General features: G+C 42.4%; 1 protein-coding gene across 2 annotated transcripts; it reads right to left on the bottom strand.

The window, feature by feature from the left end:
• Positions 1-3,558: 3,558 nt before the first annotated feature.
• On the bottom strand, positions 3,559-18,374 carry LOC125765522 (uncharacterized). 2 transcript variants are annotated; one of them, XM_049430758.1, is made up of 13 exons: positions 17,963-18,374; positions 17,656-17,802; positions 15,069-16,867; positions 10,685-12,734; positions 9,912-10,316; positions 9,658-9,818; positions 7,705-7,974; positions 7,387-7,627; positions 7,190-7,300; positions 6,612-7,098; positions 6,427-6,502; positions 6,195-6,301; positions 3,559-6,119 (listed from the first exon to the last, which is right to left on the bottom strand). In XM_049430758.1, exons 4-13 carry the CDS (start codon positions 12,559-12,561, stop codon positions 5,532-5,534), a joined length of 4,323 nt encoding a protein of 1,440 aa, XP_049286715.1. In that variant the 5' UTR covers positions 12,562-12,734; positions 15,069-16,867; positions 17,656-17,802; positions 17,963-18,374; the 3' UTR covers positions 3,559-5,531. The 2 variants fall into 2 exon arrangements, with proteins under 2 accessions (XP_049286715.1, XP_049286716.1); XM_049430759.1 differs by having other exon boundaries at positions 18,081-18,374.
• Between the last annotated feature and the right edge of the window lie 1,116 nt (positions 18,375-19,490).

Here is a 19,490-nt window from a genome sequence, read left to right as displayed (position 1 = left end):
TCTAGATTGAACGAAACCGGGTCGGCGTTGAAACAAAATTGGCAAACAACACAGATCTTGGCCAATCTGTTTTGGAAGAGGTGGGTCAGCGATTACCTACCGGAAATCACTCGGCGATCGAAATGGTTCCAGGAGGTAAAACCAATAGAAGTTGGAGATATTGTGCTCATCGTGGACGACAAACTACCCCGCAACTGTTGGCCGAAAGGAAGGGTTGTAGACACCACACCAGGTCGCGACGGACGTGTACGATCAGCGACGGTGCAGACAGCCCGCGGTGTCTATGTACGACCAGCCGCAAAAATAGCCGTACTGGACATCCTGCGCGAATCGGAGTAAAGGAACTCGTGGTTCCTGTACTGGGGGGGAGTGTTGACAATATGTCAAGCGCTCATGTCCAGCGACGGACCAGGGTGAGACCCGAGCGGTTTTGACAGCGCAGAACACGAGTAGAAAAAGAAAAGCGAACGGGAACGGAGCTAAGGAAAAAGCACTAAAAAATTTATCATCATTCACACTTTGACATAGACACGGAAATTGAATAAAAGAAAGTGTAGAATATCATGATTAAGTTTTTGCATTAAAATCCTTTAGAAATCAGTTAACGCGTAAATTGTTAACACCGACCGAGTTATGGGGCAAAGTTGGCGCAAAAATGAGCCTTATGCAATTTTCAAATTTTTATAATTGTTTTATTTTTTCAATTTTTTTATTCTTTTTTCAATTTAAAACATTATTTGAGTGAAAAGAAACTTATTTCAACCGATTGGCATTAAAACAAATCAATTTAATTTTTTTGCAAAATTTCTCAAAAAAATGGTAAGGGGTAAGCCTTATGAAATTTTCGAGTTGAAAATTTTTTTAAATTTTTTTCTGATTTTTTATTCTTTTTTGTATTTAAAGCATTATTTGAATGAAAAGAAACTTATTCCAACCAATTCGCATTAAAATACATCAATTATCAATCAAGATTAGAATTATATTACCGTCAATTTTCTCGTGGTATTTGATTTAAGGAAGCTAAAGGACTTTGCAATTACCGACGGCGATTTCAACGAATGGAAAGAGATGAAAGTTAATTCAGTTATGATTGCTCTCCAGAGTTTGAATACAATACGACACTAATAACCAAAAGTGTATTGTCTCCTTACGTAATACAACTATATTTAGAAATCTTTTCAGAATTTATGTTTCTCAAGAAAAGACAGAGCGTTTCTATCTATGTATTTATAATAAGTATCTAGTTGATTTCATAAGCGAGAGTATTGCTCACTACCTAGTGTTTTGCAAAGTAATGCTTAGATCCTTGGAGATAAACAGAACTGCGCCAAAGATCAACTGAATCGGAACTTACTAGTGCGTATGTCACTCCACTCAAAAGAATAATACGAAGTAAAGATAAACGTAATCCCGCACTAGCGCATCATTATACCAAATAATGGCTTAAAAGTATGATTAGAATTAGGTTAATCGTTTACAAAACAAATTGTATCATCGCCACAAAGCCACTTCTCCATGTGTGTATACACTTAAAAGTGACAATTTTAAAAACACCCCGGGGGTTCGAACCTTGTTGTCCTTTTAAAAAAATCCTCACACATCACATAGCACAAAAACACATGACAAAACAGTTATTTCACGCGTAAAGAGCTCAACAGATTGATGGAAATTGTACACAAGACGCACCCCTTATCCCTTATCAACACCCTCATAGTTTAAACCCTTCCATAACCGGTCTCGATCTAGATTAGCGCCCAAAACAGCACAAACATAGCAGGCAGTGAAAAACACGTGAAAAGCTACAGTAAGCAAAATGAAAAAAGAAAAAAAAAGGAAAGGGAAAAACAAAAAACATCCCTGCCTACTGGGGCTTGTTTTTACCGCAGCAATTAGACACAGATTTGTCATCGGAATGACACTTTATTAATTTTTTCTCCCATCTCCCTTTGCAGGAAGCAGCATCAAATCCATCGCATCGGAGGGTGTCGAGAGCCAGCAAACAAAGCAGCTTTTTCCCGAGGACCTTCATTTTACGCTGCAAATTACCCATTCTCAAAAGTCAACCGAAGAACACGCAGCCAAAGAGGGGGTGAGTTTCTGCCATTTCATAGTCTGAGAGCAACCGGGAGTTGTTCTACACCTGACACTGATCTTTTAATATCCTGTTACTGAGCGTGTCCATTTATTTTGCCCTAGAACCCAAAAGTTAGCCCGTTTAGCCAGTTCCGGCGCTTGACAGGGTGTTTGAATTGAATCATACATTCTATTATTAAAAATAAAAACGCCATGCAATCTCTGCCCTCACCTCATAAGTCACATTTAATTTGCTCTTGCCCCTTGTTTGTTGCTGACGCAATGTATCATAACGCGGGGTGGTGCTGTACCCGACGAGGAACTAATTGGTTATGCTGATTTTACGGCTCGTTTTCTATGTTCGATGCATTGCGGCAGTGACGCAACGTATGAGAGGGGACGCACATCCCGTCAGGTGCATTTTTTCACAAGTTACTGCGTATCAAACAGGACGAAAAGGATACATTTAGTTATGCCCACGGTATTGAGGTCACTTTTGATGCACGGTGGTGGTGGAAAATTACTAATGACCCGTACTAGACGGTCTAAGGTCGGGATGGACAGGCACATGGAAGAGGAGTTGCTTTAGTAAAGAGGATTGAATTTGGATCAATTAGAAGGGTGATCCCTTTTTCGGGGTGAATCTGATTGTAAGTGTCCTTTTGGTTAACCCTGGGTTTTTGTGTTTCTGTTTCTGGAATGAAAATGAACCGATTGGATTAGGAGAAAATGGGAAGCAGATAGTCCAGATACAACCATATGCTCTTTGCTGAAGGATATTTTATTCCCTATTTGGTTAATACTTCACAAAACGCTTCCACAACGTTTCGATGAACTAAATTCTTCATTATTTTTTTATATGTTGTTTTAAATTTGATGACAAAGAAAAGTCGCTATTTTACGGCCAATTTCCATGTTCACTCAACCAACTGTTTTGTCGCTTTTTTAAACTCTTTGTTCTTTCGGAATCATCTATGTTTAAGTTATAATCCGTACAATTGTTACCGGGTGTTTAGAGGCCCCTCATCGTTGTATTAGTTTATCTAACGATGGCGATGATGGAATGGTCTCTTCGCAAGACGAGAACTTAAGCGATGTCTGTTGTCCGACAGCAAGATGAACAGACGTGCAATAACAGCTTTCGGCGTCTGGTTTATACTGTGTTTCAATAATATCGTAATAGCTAAAGCGTAATAGAATGTCGTACAAAGTGTGGTAGTGTTGGTTGCTTTAAACGGTTGCTGATGACGAGGTTTATCAGCAGTTTTATTAAAGCACTACGACAGTAGGAATCAACAACTACTTTTACAAACGGAGATATACACTCAGATACTCGAAAAATGTGATTCTCGTGAGTTATTAAAAGGAAAAGGAGATTTTGATCATATGCGGGTTTTATGCAGATATTCCTGAAACAATATGTCTAATATAAATAATACATTTATTTTCTCAATATTTTACTTGTATTGAAATGATTATACATAATTGTTTTTCTGGCTGTTGCTGAATTGTAATTCCATTTTTATAATTGTTTTTTATTTTTTATTTTCATGTTATGAATCTATATTCTCTCTTCCATATTTTTTTGCTCTTATTTTCCCTTTTCACTGAAGCGCTTTTTCAATAAAGCAAGTTTACATAACTGCTACGTATTTCTACATACATTTGCAACATACTTCCACAGAACGATCCATTTTCTTCACCGGTGTTTCACCCGGAATTCCCCCTTTTCCTCGCGGGCCTCAACAAACCCCTTATATATTCACAAACAACAAAAACATCACCACGATAATCGCGGGTTATTTCCGTCGTACTAAAAAGTTTACCTTGTTCCATGAGTCGACGCTTGGACTTAGTAGTAGTCGAAGTAAACTAAAATGTACATGCTAGTTCTGTTTTGTTAGCAACGCTTTGTTGCCTTGCCTACAGTTTTTTTGTTTTTGTTTTAGCATAAAGTGTTTCTGTCTGTATGAGTGATTTGGGGATTATCTTTTCATTCGTTATCAATTAATATAGTGGTTATGGCAATCGCCCGCAGCCGAAGGGACGAAGGCGGTAACAAAACAAAATCAAACAAAAAAAAAACACTGGTCACGCTGGGCTGAAGGAATATTTTCTGTTGGAGAAAATCGCCATACCTTACGGTTGAATGCAATTCATCTAAAATGGCTAAGCTTTATTTAAACAAAGTATTTAAAAATTATTCTTTTGTCACCTTCACTTGTCTCTGGCCACACATCGGTTAAGGGATCCCTTAAGCGAAACATAACGCTATTATGTGTGTGTGTGTATGCTTTTCTACCTAAATCCCTTATTACTGTTGGAGACCGAGAAGCAGTATCAAACGTCTAGCATACTATCTAAATCTTTCACCCTCACTTACTTTTATGTGTTTGACACGCACATTAACATAACGGAAATATTGCCAGCGTTTGAAAAGGGACAATTAATATAGGTAAAAAAACAAGAAAGGTAAAACTGCGCGCGCTAACGATATCAAATCATCTATTACTAGGGGCATAGCGAAAAGTTATACAATCGATTCTTAAATGAACCCACGCTCGCTAATCATCATTGTATCGTAAAAATGAAGGAAAGATTTTTCAGATTTCCGCTCCATGTGCGCCGACTACTAATGATGTATGCCTAACGTGAAATTTAGCTTAGCCATGTTAAACAAACATTCGGTTAAAAACAATAGTGAAAGAAGTTGGGATTCCGAACGCGATGAATATTTAAATGCATTAACCAAACTTAACCGCTTCTTTCTTGCGCTCCTACATTTGCTGGACATAACACATACATCGTAGCTACCTACCGCTTAATTAATTACTTCGCGTGTATGCAAAAACGCAATTTTGTCATTACAAGAAAGGAAGGTTAAAAAAATGGACACACAGAGAAAACGATTCCAAGAATGTGTGCGCGTGCATGCAAACATATATTCCCTGGCTGCCACACTAATAGCCGCACCACCGACCACAGATGACAAGCGTAACCAAATTGAGTGAAAATAAAATGAAGAAAAAACGTTTACAGACGCTTTCCCAATTGTTTGTTTGTTTTGATCCAAAAGTATGGTCCACAAAGAGAGAGAGAGGGTCAGGGACCATTTGGATGGTGGACTAATTAAAAACTGTTTCCGCTTTGTAGCAATTGCTGTTGAATTATATGGCCACAGCATTTTCCTTCTTTGATGTGCGAGTTCAAACATATCTGTATGTATATACGCGTGCCTATGACTGACTTTTGCTATGCTGATGTACACACGGCCGTACTTGTCGTACCAAAAAGAAGAACCGCAGGCAGTCGATCGCTAAAACTTGCTGCGATCTCTTCAAGACATGAAACAAAATAAAAATAATCGGCTCACACTGTGGAGCGTAACAAATGTAACCTCTAACTTATTCAAAGCTTTACAGGCTCTATAGATCTTGCTTATTTTCGTGTCTCTAGAGCTAAACTCTGGCATTACCAGCACCATTGCTGCCACCCGCACAACTACCAGCACCGCCCGATCGGCCAACCGGGCGATCGTGCCATTCAGGATCGTTTGGATCGTCCTCCTCAACGAACAGTGATTCGCCCGTATCCGTCTCTTCGTCGTCGATCACGTCTTCGTCATCGTCGAGCATCGGTTTCGCGGAGGGTGGCACTATTTCGTATTGTTGCGATTCGCTGCGGCTGTTTAGCAGCCGCTGCATGATGATCTCCTTTTCCATTCGCTTCGCCAGCATCAGATCTTCATCATCGAAATCTTCCATATCGGTCTCGGTTGCCGATACTGTTGTCGCGGTCGATGCGTTCGAGCTGAGCGGATTTTCACTGCCCATGCCCAGACTGGCCGGGGCAAGATTAACGCTCGAATTTACCTTTAGCAGTATGTTGTTGTTTCGCTGCATCGAACGGCGGAATGGCAAACCGTTCCGTCCGGTTAGCTTGCTGAGACACTCGTTGTCTAGATGATCGCTCGGCATCGATCGTACCATTTCCTCAAAAATATTATCTGCCAGTGGAAACTGTAGTGCTTCGTACGGTGAAACAACCTGTAAATGAGTAACAGCGTGAATGATAATGGTTAGTGAAACATGTAAAGGTTTTTTGTGTTGTACGATACTTACCTCACGCGTATCTGGAGTAGTAGTGCCTGCTCCCTGAGTTTGCTGGTCCTCTCGCTTCGATGATACCGTCCTACGGCGTTCTTTCTTATGAAGACTTTTATTAAGCGCTGTGAGAAGGAAAGAAACAAAACAAAACATTAGCAATTACCCAGAAACAAAAACATCTTGATCTCGCTTTTTCCAGCGAGTTGCTGCTATAAAATATATCCTAAATTATAGCATTATAAATTACCATTTATAACATTAGCTTCGGATAGCTCCTGTCCATCCTGGGGCGTTATCGGTGTTGATGGACATGCCGGCGAAGACTGTAAGCAGAAGATAATGTTTGAGTTGTGGTGAGCAAACAGAGGGGGGGTGCATTTATTCTGCGTACGATTCTGTGTCCTCTACAGAATCGATCGCTCGAATACTAACATCATGATCCACCATCGGTGTTGGCGGTGCTGGTGAAGTCGGATCCGGTGTATTACCACCACTGGAGCCGGCCCGGCTGTCGGTACGTCGTTTTGCACGTGGTCTGCTCCACGGGAACTTCAGATACGTGCGGAACTTTTTGCGTTCCTCCTGCAGAGCACGATCGTGCTTCAACATGATCGCCTCATCCGAGATATCTTCCTCGTCCTGGGCCGGTATCACAATCAATTGTTGCTGTTGCTGAACAGGCTCAATGTACCCAGAGGTAGAAGGAGTAGCCACCGGTACGGTTGTTTTCGTACCATTCGGTGGAATCGATGAATCGCTCTTTACCGGACTTTTCAGGATATTCGGATTCCCTTCCGTGGATAACTCCGTCTCCATAGTGATGATCATATTTTGGTCATTGCTCGTTGCAATATCGGAGCTGTTCAGTTGGTTGTTTACCGATTCATCAGTATCCTCATTATCACCAACGATGCGCCATCTACGGAAGAAGTATGAGGTTTTTAGTTATTAAGTTGTGTTATTAAGAGTGTTTGTAACAACAAGTTAATAGTATAAGAACGGAGACATACTTCGGTACAGCGATATCCTTATATTGTGGTATTGATACCCTTGTTGAAGCGGCCATGCTCTGCGGAATAACGATACTACCGATGTCATACGCACTACTGTTGCGATACCTCCTGCAAAACGAGTGAGATGAGTGGAAATGAAATAATAATTATAACAAAATTGCTATTATAAAACAGCGAACATACGCTACACTTACCTTTCGTGGCGATTATTCGGCGTTGGTGAAGTGTTCCGGCTGCGACTTACACCACCATCATTGCCATCGTAATAATCGTAGCAATGGGAAGATTTTCTCGATTTACTCACACCCGGCTGATGCTTGTTGTTATTCCGATGCCCGTTCGAGCCCGAGCGCGAACCGTCGTACGAATAACCTGATCCAGATTTACGACTGTTCGAAAGTATCACATCCCGCTTCGATTTGGCTTTTTTAGATTCTGAAGAACGAACGAAACAGTGACATTTGATTAGTACAAAATGCATTTTTGTGCGACGCATTTCTCGAGCGACTTACTATTTCCACCATCGCTCATGTAGCGATCGTTATTCTTGTACTTGTTGCTGGTCATCGACTCGTACTTCCGCTTGCCGTCCGAGCTGGTGTAGCGCTTACCGTGCGAGGATGGTGTCATTTCGTCGCCGGATGAGAAAAACGCTCCACGTGAAGATGAACCCGGTACGGACGACTCAGCGAAACTAGCGGATGTGGCTTTGCTGCGAATCATTTTACTTTGCCATTCCGGCGTTCGCATGATTGCCTCCAGATGTATGCTGTACGAAATATCTGAAAGCGGAAGCAAAATAGTAGGTCATTATTATATTACTTATGTTAACAGTGATCAACAAAGTTTAATATAATAAAGTAACAGCTAAGATAAGAGCAATATTTACATCCAAAAGGAACATAACTTATGTTGTTGCTGACGAACGGTTTCATCATTTTTTATAGCAACAATCGTTCCACCTACTCTCTTTGTTTGAAATGAAAACGTTCCATAAAAAAACCCTCCTCCAGTCGGTTGGCCTTATATCCGGGGATGTTGATAAAGGCACGAACACACCGAACTGCTAACCCGTGAGCAAAAGCAACCGCCAGGCAGGTGAAGGGCATGACGATGATGTTGTTTTGCTAGTTTTTGAAGCGCATGCGCGCCGGTATGCATTTTCCACGCCGGAACGCGTATTACGATGAAAGGGGAGGAGGGGAAACAGGATTCGAAACGAACAAAAACAAAAAAAAAACAACAAATTCTCCCCGTACAACGTAACGAAAATTTTGCGCGGGAAATGTTGTTGCTGCTCTCGCTCTCCAAGAAGAGACAAGCAACTTTAACCGCGGTGAAGCAGTTGCCGATAATATGCTGCCTAGGCGGCATAACGTTGTGTGCAGTATGTGGGGGCACGATTTGTACGATGCTGGTGTTGATGTGGCCGCACACTACTAGTAAATGATTACATACCAACACCACGAATGTGTGGCAACTACCGAACATACATCAGTGCACAAATCATACAACACCCATCGTACACCGCCGGTAGCGGAGTCCCATTACACCCGGGTGGGTGATGGTGGGTTTTGCGCTATTCATTACATTGCATGCATTGCATTGCACTCGGGCATTGGCTAGAGGAATAAATGACACACATGTAGACCAGATGCCCAGGCTACATTTTCTTCTCTACGATTCAATGTACGTACGTAGCTTACCATCATAAAACCCGAAAGAAACACGGATTTTAAATGACGAGTAAGACAACGAAAATCGGTACTTGTTGTATGTTTTAGCTATGGTTATAGTCAACCTTGTGAGGTTGATCATTTTAAAATTCTACAAATAAGCAAACAACGGTAAAATAGATTATATATACTTCTTTTCTCCATCCATCAACCAAAGTAAGAAAACGACTCACAATTCAACAACTTGATCTACTGTTGCATATCGTCAGTAAGCTAACATTGAATTTTGAATCTGTTTTTGCAGGTGGAAACATTTAGGCCGTTTAGTAGCAGCTTCACATCACTCGATGCGATTGACTCACCGCTGTTGTTCTGTAAACTTTACCAATGTTTTTTCACACACATAGCTATTTGTCCATTTTTTCACTCCAACACACCAACACAGACTCGCTCTGTCGACTGTCGCGACTATCTGGAACGTTTCCCACGTCTTCCTCTCGCCGGTTTCGTACAAGAAGACGTGGTAAACTCCTCTGTTTACCACTACTGTTTAATTCACACCGCGTAAATGATCACACTCGAGCACGGGTGAACCCGAACGAAGTGTGCACAATGCTTCACAATAATCTTACAATCGCGAGTAGCGAACTACCGTTCGTTAAAAGAATAACCACGACCCATGCGACGATAACTTTGCTCAATCTCAGCGCATTTGTTTGCTCTTATTTTGTTACTATACGTATGAAGGGAAATATATATTTTTAGTTGCTATCGAAAGATGTTCCTTACCTTCTGGGAAGCTTAACACTGGATGGAAACTTGCATCGAGTAGTGCAACGCGTTCCGAGAACGTAAGCGTATCCAGGGAATCTCTCAGTGCTGTCGGATCCGTACGTCCCGTGCATAGTGCACACGGAAGCAGCGGCCACTGGCAACCGCATTTGACGTTGCTACATTGGAGATGAAAATCGAAAAAACAACGAAAGACGATGGTGATAATTAGTATTGCTCGCCATACTCTCAAACGTCCGCTTTTCAATTACCTTGGTTTAGCCGCTCTCTTCGACACGGTATGCAGGTTGTGCGTTTGCATCAGCTTCCGTTTCCGGAACTGCGTGCGACAGTAGGGTCGCGTGCGCGAACAACTGGACCCGATATCGGCATCCTCGTCATCCGTAAGTGTAGTCTGGGATGTTAAGGGTTTGCTGCTGCCCGGTAGCTGGCCACGATAACCATTGACTGACTGTTGGGACTGCTGCTGTTGCTGATCGCCCGATACGCAGAGTTCCTCTAGCGCAACGGGACCCTTGTTGACACGTATCTTATTCAGTACCTCGCCATGCTGTCGAATCCGATACTCTAGGTCCGCTACACGGGCCCAAAGCCACGTCCATTTGCTAGCTACAGCCGCACGATCAATTGCCCACCTCCACGCGGCTCGCTCGGTGCTAAAATTTGAATACAAATAAGTGGTTGGGTTTGATTCATAAAATTTCATAAGGAAGCAAGAATATGTTAGAATAGAGATGGGACACAGTTTTGCAATGTTATGCACAGTTTGAGTGAATATTCCTGACCGAAACAAACTCTCATCTTTAGACCCCAAAAAACGGTTTCCCTAATGACACTTTTTTGCGTCAACAAGCAAATATTTGTATTTTTTATGTGAGCAGAGCAGATCTATTACAATGTGTAAAGCGTTTAAACTGTAAGGAAAAATACAATTGTAATAAATTGGTTTCATCTGCTGGGTGCTTTTACTGATTTACATACTCTTTGCAAAATGAAATGTGATCGTTGGAATAAAAATACTTACATTGGAAGTGGCTCCTGTACATTGTTCGTATATGGCATCGATTCGTCCGCCGATTCACCGCCCGAGCTGCTGAGCGTCGCGTCCGAATCGATGGTGGACTGAACCTGTCGTAATTCGGCGTACAGCATACCGGCCGTCTGTTCCAGTTCTTGCATAGCCGATCGTTCGAACATCGGGATGGTGTTGGAGATGCTTACGATGTTGGTCAGATCTGCGCCACTGGTCGATGGTGCTGGGAATGCTGATGATGCTCCACTCCCAATGGTGCTTACACCGTGAAAGTATCGGCTGTCAAGGACGCGCTTGCTATGCTCAGAACAGATCGTGTTTGCAAGGGATTCGAGCCGCTTGGCGAACGTTTTGAGTGCGTTGGCCGAAATTGGTTTCAACTTTTCCGGCGTCTGGTCTGGCGGGGGCGCTTGAAACGGAATAATCTCGGGCCAACTGCTGCTACCCTCGCCGGAAAGCGTCCCCATGGTGGAGGCAACATTTGAGCCTACGTTTCCCACTGCAAGCCCTGCACTGTTGCCGCTGTTGATACTGTTGTTCATGTTGTGTAAATGTTTAGCATTTTCCTTTTCGCGTTTCTTCCAGAATCGCTGCGTGTACTCGAACAGACCGGCAACCTCTTCGCTGACGTGCTGGCCCATGTACCGTGCCTTCAGTTTGCTGAGACGCCGCGCAAGGAAATCCTGTTTCCGCTGCATCTGTGCCTGCAGTTTCAAGATTTCCGCGCGCTGTTCCAACCGCTCCCGGTCCTTGTTGGGTGATGATTGCGATTGACTACCATCGCCCACCGGTACGTCACACAGATTTGCCACGTCGACGTCGCTGAACAGCAGGAGACTGTTGTTGTCGAAGCTTTTAAACACCTGCAGCAGATCAATATCCGCGGTTGAGAGCTCGCGTATCATCTGATCCACTTCGTTGCTATCCTTCAGCTGCATGCCAAGCTCGCTCGTGCCGCTGATTCCCATCCCGGTAAGCGAGGATGACGATTGCGAGGAATCCTGGATGGGGATGTTCATAAAACTGCCCGACATTTGTTGTATTTGCTGCTGCTGCTGCTGCGGCTGTTGAAGTTGCTGTGCATCCGGAAAACTGCCTTGCGACACTATCATCTGTGTCGGTGGCGAGTCCAGCGGCATCAGATCACCGGATGGATGCTGTGCATGAGGATGTGGCTGCAAAATGTGCGCAGGCATTGCGGAATGTGATGTAACGGATGCCATGTCGACCACGTTGGTCACCGCCATCGAGTCTACCGCAGGCGTCTCGTTTCCATTGCCACCGCCGCCCATGGTCGGATCTTGATGCAGTTGCTCCAGGGCTAGTTCGATAAGGTCCCGGTTCGTATCGGCATCGATCTTCAAACCTGGCTCACCGCTATTGTTATTCTGTATGTCGTCCACCGTGGTCGATCCAACACCGTCGCTGGAATCCAACAGCAGGGACATTGCCGTTGACCCTTGCACTTGTGAAACACCACCGCCAGGGACAATGTCCTCCTCCTGCAGTGCCGTTGTTGTGGACGTCACCACCACAGTTTCAGACACATCCACAGTTTCAGCGATCGTTAACGAAGGGTGGTGATGTTCTTGTGCATCGATAAATTCCTCCAACTGTTGCGTTTGTTGCTGCTGATGGTGATCTAGCTCGCTGTGAACATTGTCCGGTGAGGTGATGATAGTAGTAGTTCCGTCAAAGGTGGTAGTGGCCGTTGTCGTCGTGCTGCTGCTCGTCCTCGGTGACGCACCCGACGCAGCCGACGAGGACAGTTTGCTTTGGCTTAGTGGCTCCGTAAGAGCGGGTGCCATGTCTTCCACTGCATCGGATCTTTTTTTCACGGGCCCCGACGCAATTACCGCTAGTCCCATTCACCGTACCACATGCAACTCCGGACGTATTCTTTTACCGGGGGCTTATGCGTTATGTTCGGTCGCAAGCAGGAAGGTTGTGATTACTTTTCCAATTCAAAGAAAGCTTCTATTGCTTTTTATACAATATTGCCATTTAGCTAAAATTTCATGTGTCGTCATTCGTCTGCACGCTGTGGAAAAGAGAGAGAGAAAGCGAAACATCAAATTAATTTAGTAATGCTAATATAAGAATTATTAAACATAATTTTATTGGATGAAAAGTAAGAAATTGTTGGAAGAGGAATAGTGCAACCCGTAATTCGTATAGTTCAAATATATTTATTTCAATAGATAACTAACTGTTTAAAACATTTTGAATAACTTATCATATTCACGCATACACGTTCTTCACTGTTATACTTGCAGGCGCTACAATCGATGCAAATGTAAGCGATCGAACGAAGATGCACTAACAGAATAATTCATGTCAATTCATGTTTCTTCACGCAAGGTAAAGCCTTAACTACACACGGTGTTATACCAGCGAAACAGAATCCGTGTCAAAAAAGCAGAATGCCGCGAATTCTATTCGCGTTACGTACGCACACATTACAAGATGCGACCGCGATATGCCGGTATCTGGTTATAAATTGATCACGCACACAACGGAACGAAGTGATTTAGTTTACTGTATTCACGCTCATAAAAAACGTATTTTCGCCAAAAATGTTTCGAAAGTCCTTTGTTGGACAATTTCCATCTCAAGCAGACGGTTCCTTCCACAGTTTGCTCGCCTGTGGAAGTTTTGTGATAACTTGAATAGCCGTTATGTACGTTAGCTCATCTAGAGATTGGGTAGTTACTATAGCAACTTAGCTGTCAGATGATTCGAATGACAGATACGCGGTCAACGGAAACAATTCGAAAAGATTTCATCATCCACAAATGCGGAAAATGTATCCGTACGCCCGTACGGGGGCTTTCACTGGGGTTGGGGAAAAAGCGGGGTAGCTTTTCATCGCTCTTCTCACCAGCGAATTCTCACTCGAAAAAGGCGGCTGTTTTTGCCATGTGATGATGAGTGTGTGATGGACCCTGGCCGAAGCTGGCAGTGCGGGCAGTGTAGAATTACCACACACAAGGAAAGGCGAACGATGATGGCACACAGTAGTGGCACGACGGAAAGAATAATTTCTGCGTACGTGGATATTCCGGGGTCTGAGTGTACCTACTTCTCTGTCTCTTCTTTTCAAGACATCCGTCCGGTAAAGCCGGAAACAATATGTTCTACTGATCAAAAACATACTGTATCTACATTTTAGTCGATCCAGCTCATCCTGATTGTAATTTGATTCGTTTTATGTGAGTCGTAATATTTGTAACGCCAGTGCGTGAGCTGTCCGTTACATAACCTAAACAAAGAACATTATCACAACATGTGCCAGTTCATGGTATAGTGCATGGATTGGTTTGACTGTTATAAACTGTGTCTTATCAAAAATGCATTTATCCAAAGATAAAACTTCACTAACAGGCTATTCTATAATATCTGTTCCATAATACATGTTAACGAACTTAGGACTTTGTTAAACCGTCACGTTAAGCGATAATTTTAGTGAATTTGTTTTTATTAAATTAGAGGAAATAAAGTTTGTCAACGTACAACAAAATTTAGACTTAAAAATCGTGTCAATCACTCATGCATGTAGCAAACAACAATAAAAAATATGTTTTCGTAGGTATCATGTAATATTTTCCTATTGTGATACGAAAGAGATTCACAAATTCATTCTTGTTAGATAAAAAAACAACCCTTAAAATGCGCCAAATCCAAGACACTTCGTATGACTTCTTTGTAGAATAAGGCGCAAATAAAACCACTAACAAGCAACAACCCACTCCATTTCCGAACGAAAGACACGCACAATGACGCAGTCCACTACCAGGCCTCCTGGGGTATGTGGCTTTACTCATTATTGTACCATATTGTCCGTTGTCCAAGAATGGTTATGGTGGCATTTATTCAAACTAGGAAAAATCGAAGCAACCACAGATATTTTGTAATAACAATTGCTTACAACAATCATGCGGGGTGGAAAAAATTCATCCTAATAATCACTTCATCCCATTATTCCTCCGGTTTCACTGTGATAGCGTGTAACAAAACTTACTGTTACCGCGCACACATACATTTTCAATTAAAAAACGTTTCTCCGTCATGTTTGTGCGTACACCCTGCTACCCCGTGCGGCTGGCAAGCAAACGCTGCTACGTGCTTTGAGTTGGTGTGAGTGTCTATGATAGGGGCGTACTGCAATCGTATGAGCTAGCCAGCTCTGCTCACTGCTCACTTCCGCTCAAACAAACATAAGCGCGCGATATTAACGAAATTTTCTACCACAGTTCTTCCTCGCATTGTGGGGGTTGCACTTTAATGTCTGGAAATACGTCATGATCGATGCATTCGTAATGCAACGCTTTTCCAGTAGGTGCATTAGGAGAGACAATAAAAGATAAATACTCACACTGATATTTTCTCACTCACGACGCACACACTAGTGCAGCCGACAAGCTCTAATATACCGTGCATCAAGTCGGGAGAAGCGCGGATGATATTTGCTTTTGTCAGCCTTCTCAACGAATCGCGTTGTCCCAAATAGGTTGATTTTATACTTTAAACACGTCCTTTCCAAATGTCGTCGACGATGGATGTGCTAGTTCAGCACTGCACACACAACTCTCGTGCTCGGTTATGAAACAACGAATCAGCTTTACTTGTGGTAACTGCTGCGTTTTCTATTCTCACGTATTCACTTCTCACTCACCACTTCTCAGCGACACGCGATTCCGACTCACGGAGTGTACCGGTATGAGTGTGTGTGTGTGTTTGAGGGATTTTTGGCTGGGCCAAGGAAGATGGGTATGTTAAAAAATTATTCCAGTGCTGCACGCGCGAGCATACACACACAAACACACACATACAAGATATATAGCACGCACAATATCGCAATACAAAGGAATGATGCGACGCACGATTGCGTTGCAAAATTATGCTGCCACCATGGGATACGTATTTCACCAACTTTGAGCGTTAAGCAAATTTGCTTTTACTGAGTCGAGACGGCTTCGGTGAGTTAGTTAAATCTGCCGCAGCAGTTTCGGCGTACGTCTCACACCACTAACATAAAATTACACTTTCGTTTGAAGAAAGCCCAACTTCTCACTTGATACGCGCTTCCTTCCCTTTCATTCGACACACCAAATGCCCCCAGCACACAAGCACACTTCGCTTGCCCGATGATGGCACATTAAAATGGTGGTACCGTGCACACACACACAATGCTACCGCGCCCCTATGCACCACCAACACCACTACACACGCCAACAATCGATTGCCGTCGTTTTTTCACTCCCGTTTCCTTCCTTCTTCACGCTCACTCAAGCTCCTCTACTCACTTCACCTACCTCATTCAATCCCGTCCCACTCGCTTCTTCCAACACTTCAAACCCGCGCGCACTTCTTCTTCTCTCTCACTTCCAACAACATACGCACCAACCCTTTCTCTCCCGCACACACGCCGCTATGGCAAACGATGAACACGGAAAAAAAGATGGCTTCACCGTTTCTTCATTACGTCTGCTATTCGAAATACTGGCATCGATTGCCGAAAATGCACGTTCCACGATTGCACTATTCGGTGTCACGCACCTTTAGCCATATTCACTGCAAAATTCACTCGAAATTTACTTGCTTCCACACTGTAAAAACGCGAAAACGCGGACGACGAAAAATGCTGCTGCGTTGCTGTCGGGGTCGTTCTAGAATGAGGAAAAGAGACGACTCCGTCCGTGCTCATTTCCTTGCGCCACTTCCATGCCCTTCTCTTCTATGAGGAAATCCCTTCCACACACTACACTAAATCGAACTGCTCAAATTTCCCGAACCAGCAGCCAGAAAGAGACAGCCAGTTGCCTTTCTATCGCTATTGCACTTCGACGCACGGGTTGCTTCGGCACTTCGCGTCAGTTTAACGCATTGGGTTGATTTCTTGCTTTCGAATGACGATTACGTGTCCGGAGCGGATATTTTCGAGCAGTGCATCTGATCCAACGCCAAACAATTTTGATTTACACTTCCTGTTGTAAAATACGTTTAGCCCTTCTATGGGCCAATGTTGATCCATAAAGCGTGTCACAGTATAAACATTTGCTGGCTTTGCGTGTAGGGACATTTCTAACATCGGAATGATTGGGGAAAAATCGTGGATGCCGGTGAAAATTCAAAGTTATGTCACGCTTTCGTTGTTACACGCAGTCGAAAGACCTGAAAAAGGGGAAAAAAACAATATTTGTTTACATTGACCACAATCATGGATAGTAAAAACAACATAAAACATTGTAAAACGCAACTCCAACGACAGACTAGGAATATTTTTAAATCTTGATGTTTTCGAGCAGTTGATGACATTCGAAAAAAGTTACACCACCTTTCAAAAGTGTGGTGTAAATCGTCTTCAAAACATAAACATTCGTTTTCACACCACATACGGGCAAATGCCATTAAAATGTAACCGATTTTGAATGGTTTGTTTCAACAAAAACCATACGTAGCATCCCCGCGCTTATAGAAGCTTACAATTTGATGATTAGATGGCAAAATGTTGCAGTTCCATAAACCATGTTCTATGTCATGCAAACTGTTCCGATCTAGGATGTAATGTACGTCACGATGGCCTGCTTTACCTCTCGCACTAGGCTGTCAAATGAGGTCAGGGTGCCGAAAGTTGATATCGTTTGGCCCACCAGCACCAACCAGTGGATAGTTTAATTGCAATTGTTACAGCAGTTTACTAACCAGGTTACACCTGGGGATGCTCATAACAGCGAACATCTATCTAAAAATTGTCTTGCAGGCACATTGTTTGTAGCAATCGAACGCTTGCAGAGCGATCGTTCGGAAGATTACAGTACGACTCCGAAGGTCAAATAATCTTCCCAAAAAGCCGATAAACATATTGCATGATTTAGAAATACTTCTTCGAAACATGAAGCAAATTAAGAAATAACGCTCCTTCGGTTAGGATATTTTATATTAGCAATATTCTACCTTACCTTGATCCTTCAGCTCCTTATGGTACACGTAGCATTTCTTTACTTTTCCATGCTAGTGTATGAAAGTTTGCAACAGTTTTCACGTGCAGATTAAAATGCTGCCGTATTGTTGAGTAATCGGATGCCATTATTGCTTTGAGAGGGATTCTGTAATGAAAATTACATGTATTGTTTAGTGAAATCGTAAGCAGCACTACCACTAAATCAAAACAATCGTCAAGTTAAACAATTTACGCACATTTAATGGTTGTGCGTAGCAAAAAGAATACAAGGAAATGTTTATACAATTGATTAATCTATTGCTTACGGTAAATTAATAACTTTTGTGCTTCTGACGAACTTCTTAAGTTAACACGATGATCACGCAGCAAGCTGCTCTATGACAACATTCTGTGGCCATCGTTTTTATACTGTCAAATTCTTACCAACTTCAGAGCCAAATCCCAATGATTACCGAAATGTAAACAACGTTTGCTTGTTGATAAATAAGAACTACAAATCTTTGACTATCGATCACACAATCAGGATATAACCAGATAATAGAATATTGGATAGAATAGCGTTGCGATACTGCAGCAGCAGCAAGTGTTAACTACAGTTTTTATTTCAAGAGTTGATATTAACGATATACCTCTCAAGGGTTGACGTCTAGCAACCGACGATGAGGTTGTATGTGTGCGAATGCGCGGAAAAACTGACAATCAATCGGTTCAAGCGGAATTGTTTGTAGAGCAAATTATAATTTTTATATTGATTAATTCACAAGATTAACTCAAATACAACGCTTTCCAGTAATAACGTTGATATATGATGCTTGTTCATCGCGTAGAAACCCTTCGCATAGCATAAAACCGTTGTTTGAAACAAACAAACGTTTTCAGCAATGCTTGATTATAAAATGTTTGAATTCTAGATACTGATAACAAGTTTAAGCTCACATACTCACATTCTGCAAAGGGTCAGAAATAAACTGTGAATTTGTTCTTAATAACGAGATATACCTTACCTATCCTGGGTGCTGCCTCCAGCGATATCGCAAGCACTTTTGTTTATAACAACAAATAACCGGTTGAACCGTTTACAAATGACTTTCGCTTTCACCAACACATATACCAGCAAATACTATACGAAAGCTAAAAAAAATGTAAACATAAAACACAGTTGAGGATATAGTTCTTGGTGCGTTATGAACAAAATGTTTTAAATATCGACAGTAAAGTGTCTTCGCACTATCTTTGTCTTCTTTACACGCGAAAATGCAAAATTTCTGTGATTTGGCAGCATGACCTTGTCAAATAACTTTTTGGTTAATTAGTTATACAGTCACTTGTCTCTCGATCTCCTACTGCCATGTCATTACAACTGGCGGTCGTTCTAATGTTTATGATTATTTTCTTATTTTTAACTGCATTGGAGCATTGCAAAAGAACAAAAAAAAAAATGGGTTCTAGTCCGCATGTTTATTTACATCGTAATTTTGGAAGGACTATCTTGACGAGCTCTTCTAAATCCTGGCAATGACCTAGTAAGTCGTTAAGCTCAACATCGTAGTGAAGTAAAGAAAAATTTAGCTAAAAAATTTGTAGGAAATGTAAGGCTTTACATGGGCGCCTAGTTAGTGTAATTCAAACGAAAACACACTAAAAATAGTTGCGTATGCACGCATGCAAAATTGTCACAAGCAGGAACTGCCACTATACGGGAAAGGGATTTTATTTATACACATGGATTATCGTGATTGGCGGTTTCCCGAAATAAACGTTGCCGATAGCCTTCAACCGTGAATCGTGGTTGACAACGGAAAAAGTGCATAATGCATTTCAGACTACCGGAGA

Source organism: Anopheles funestus, chromosome 2RL (genome assembly GCF_943734845.2).
Source record: "Anopheles funestus chromosome 2RL, idAnoFuneDA-416_04, whole genome shotgun sequence".
NCBI lineage: Eukaryota > Metazoa > Arthropoda > Insecta > Diptera > Culicidae > Anopheles > Anopheles funestus.
Note: the sequence above shows the minus strand (reverse complement) of the source record. Positions and strands in the feature narration are given on the sequence as shown.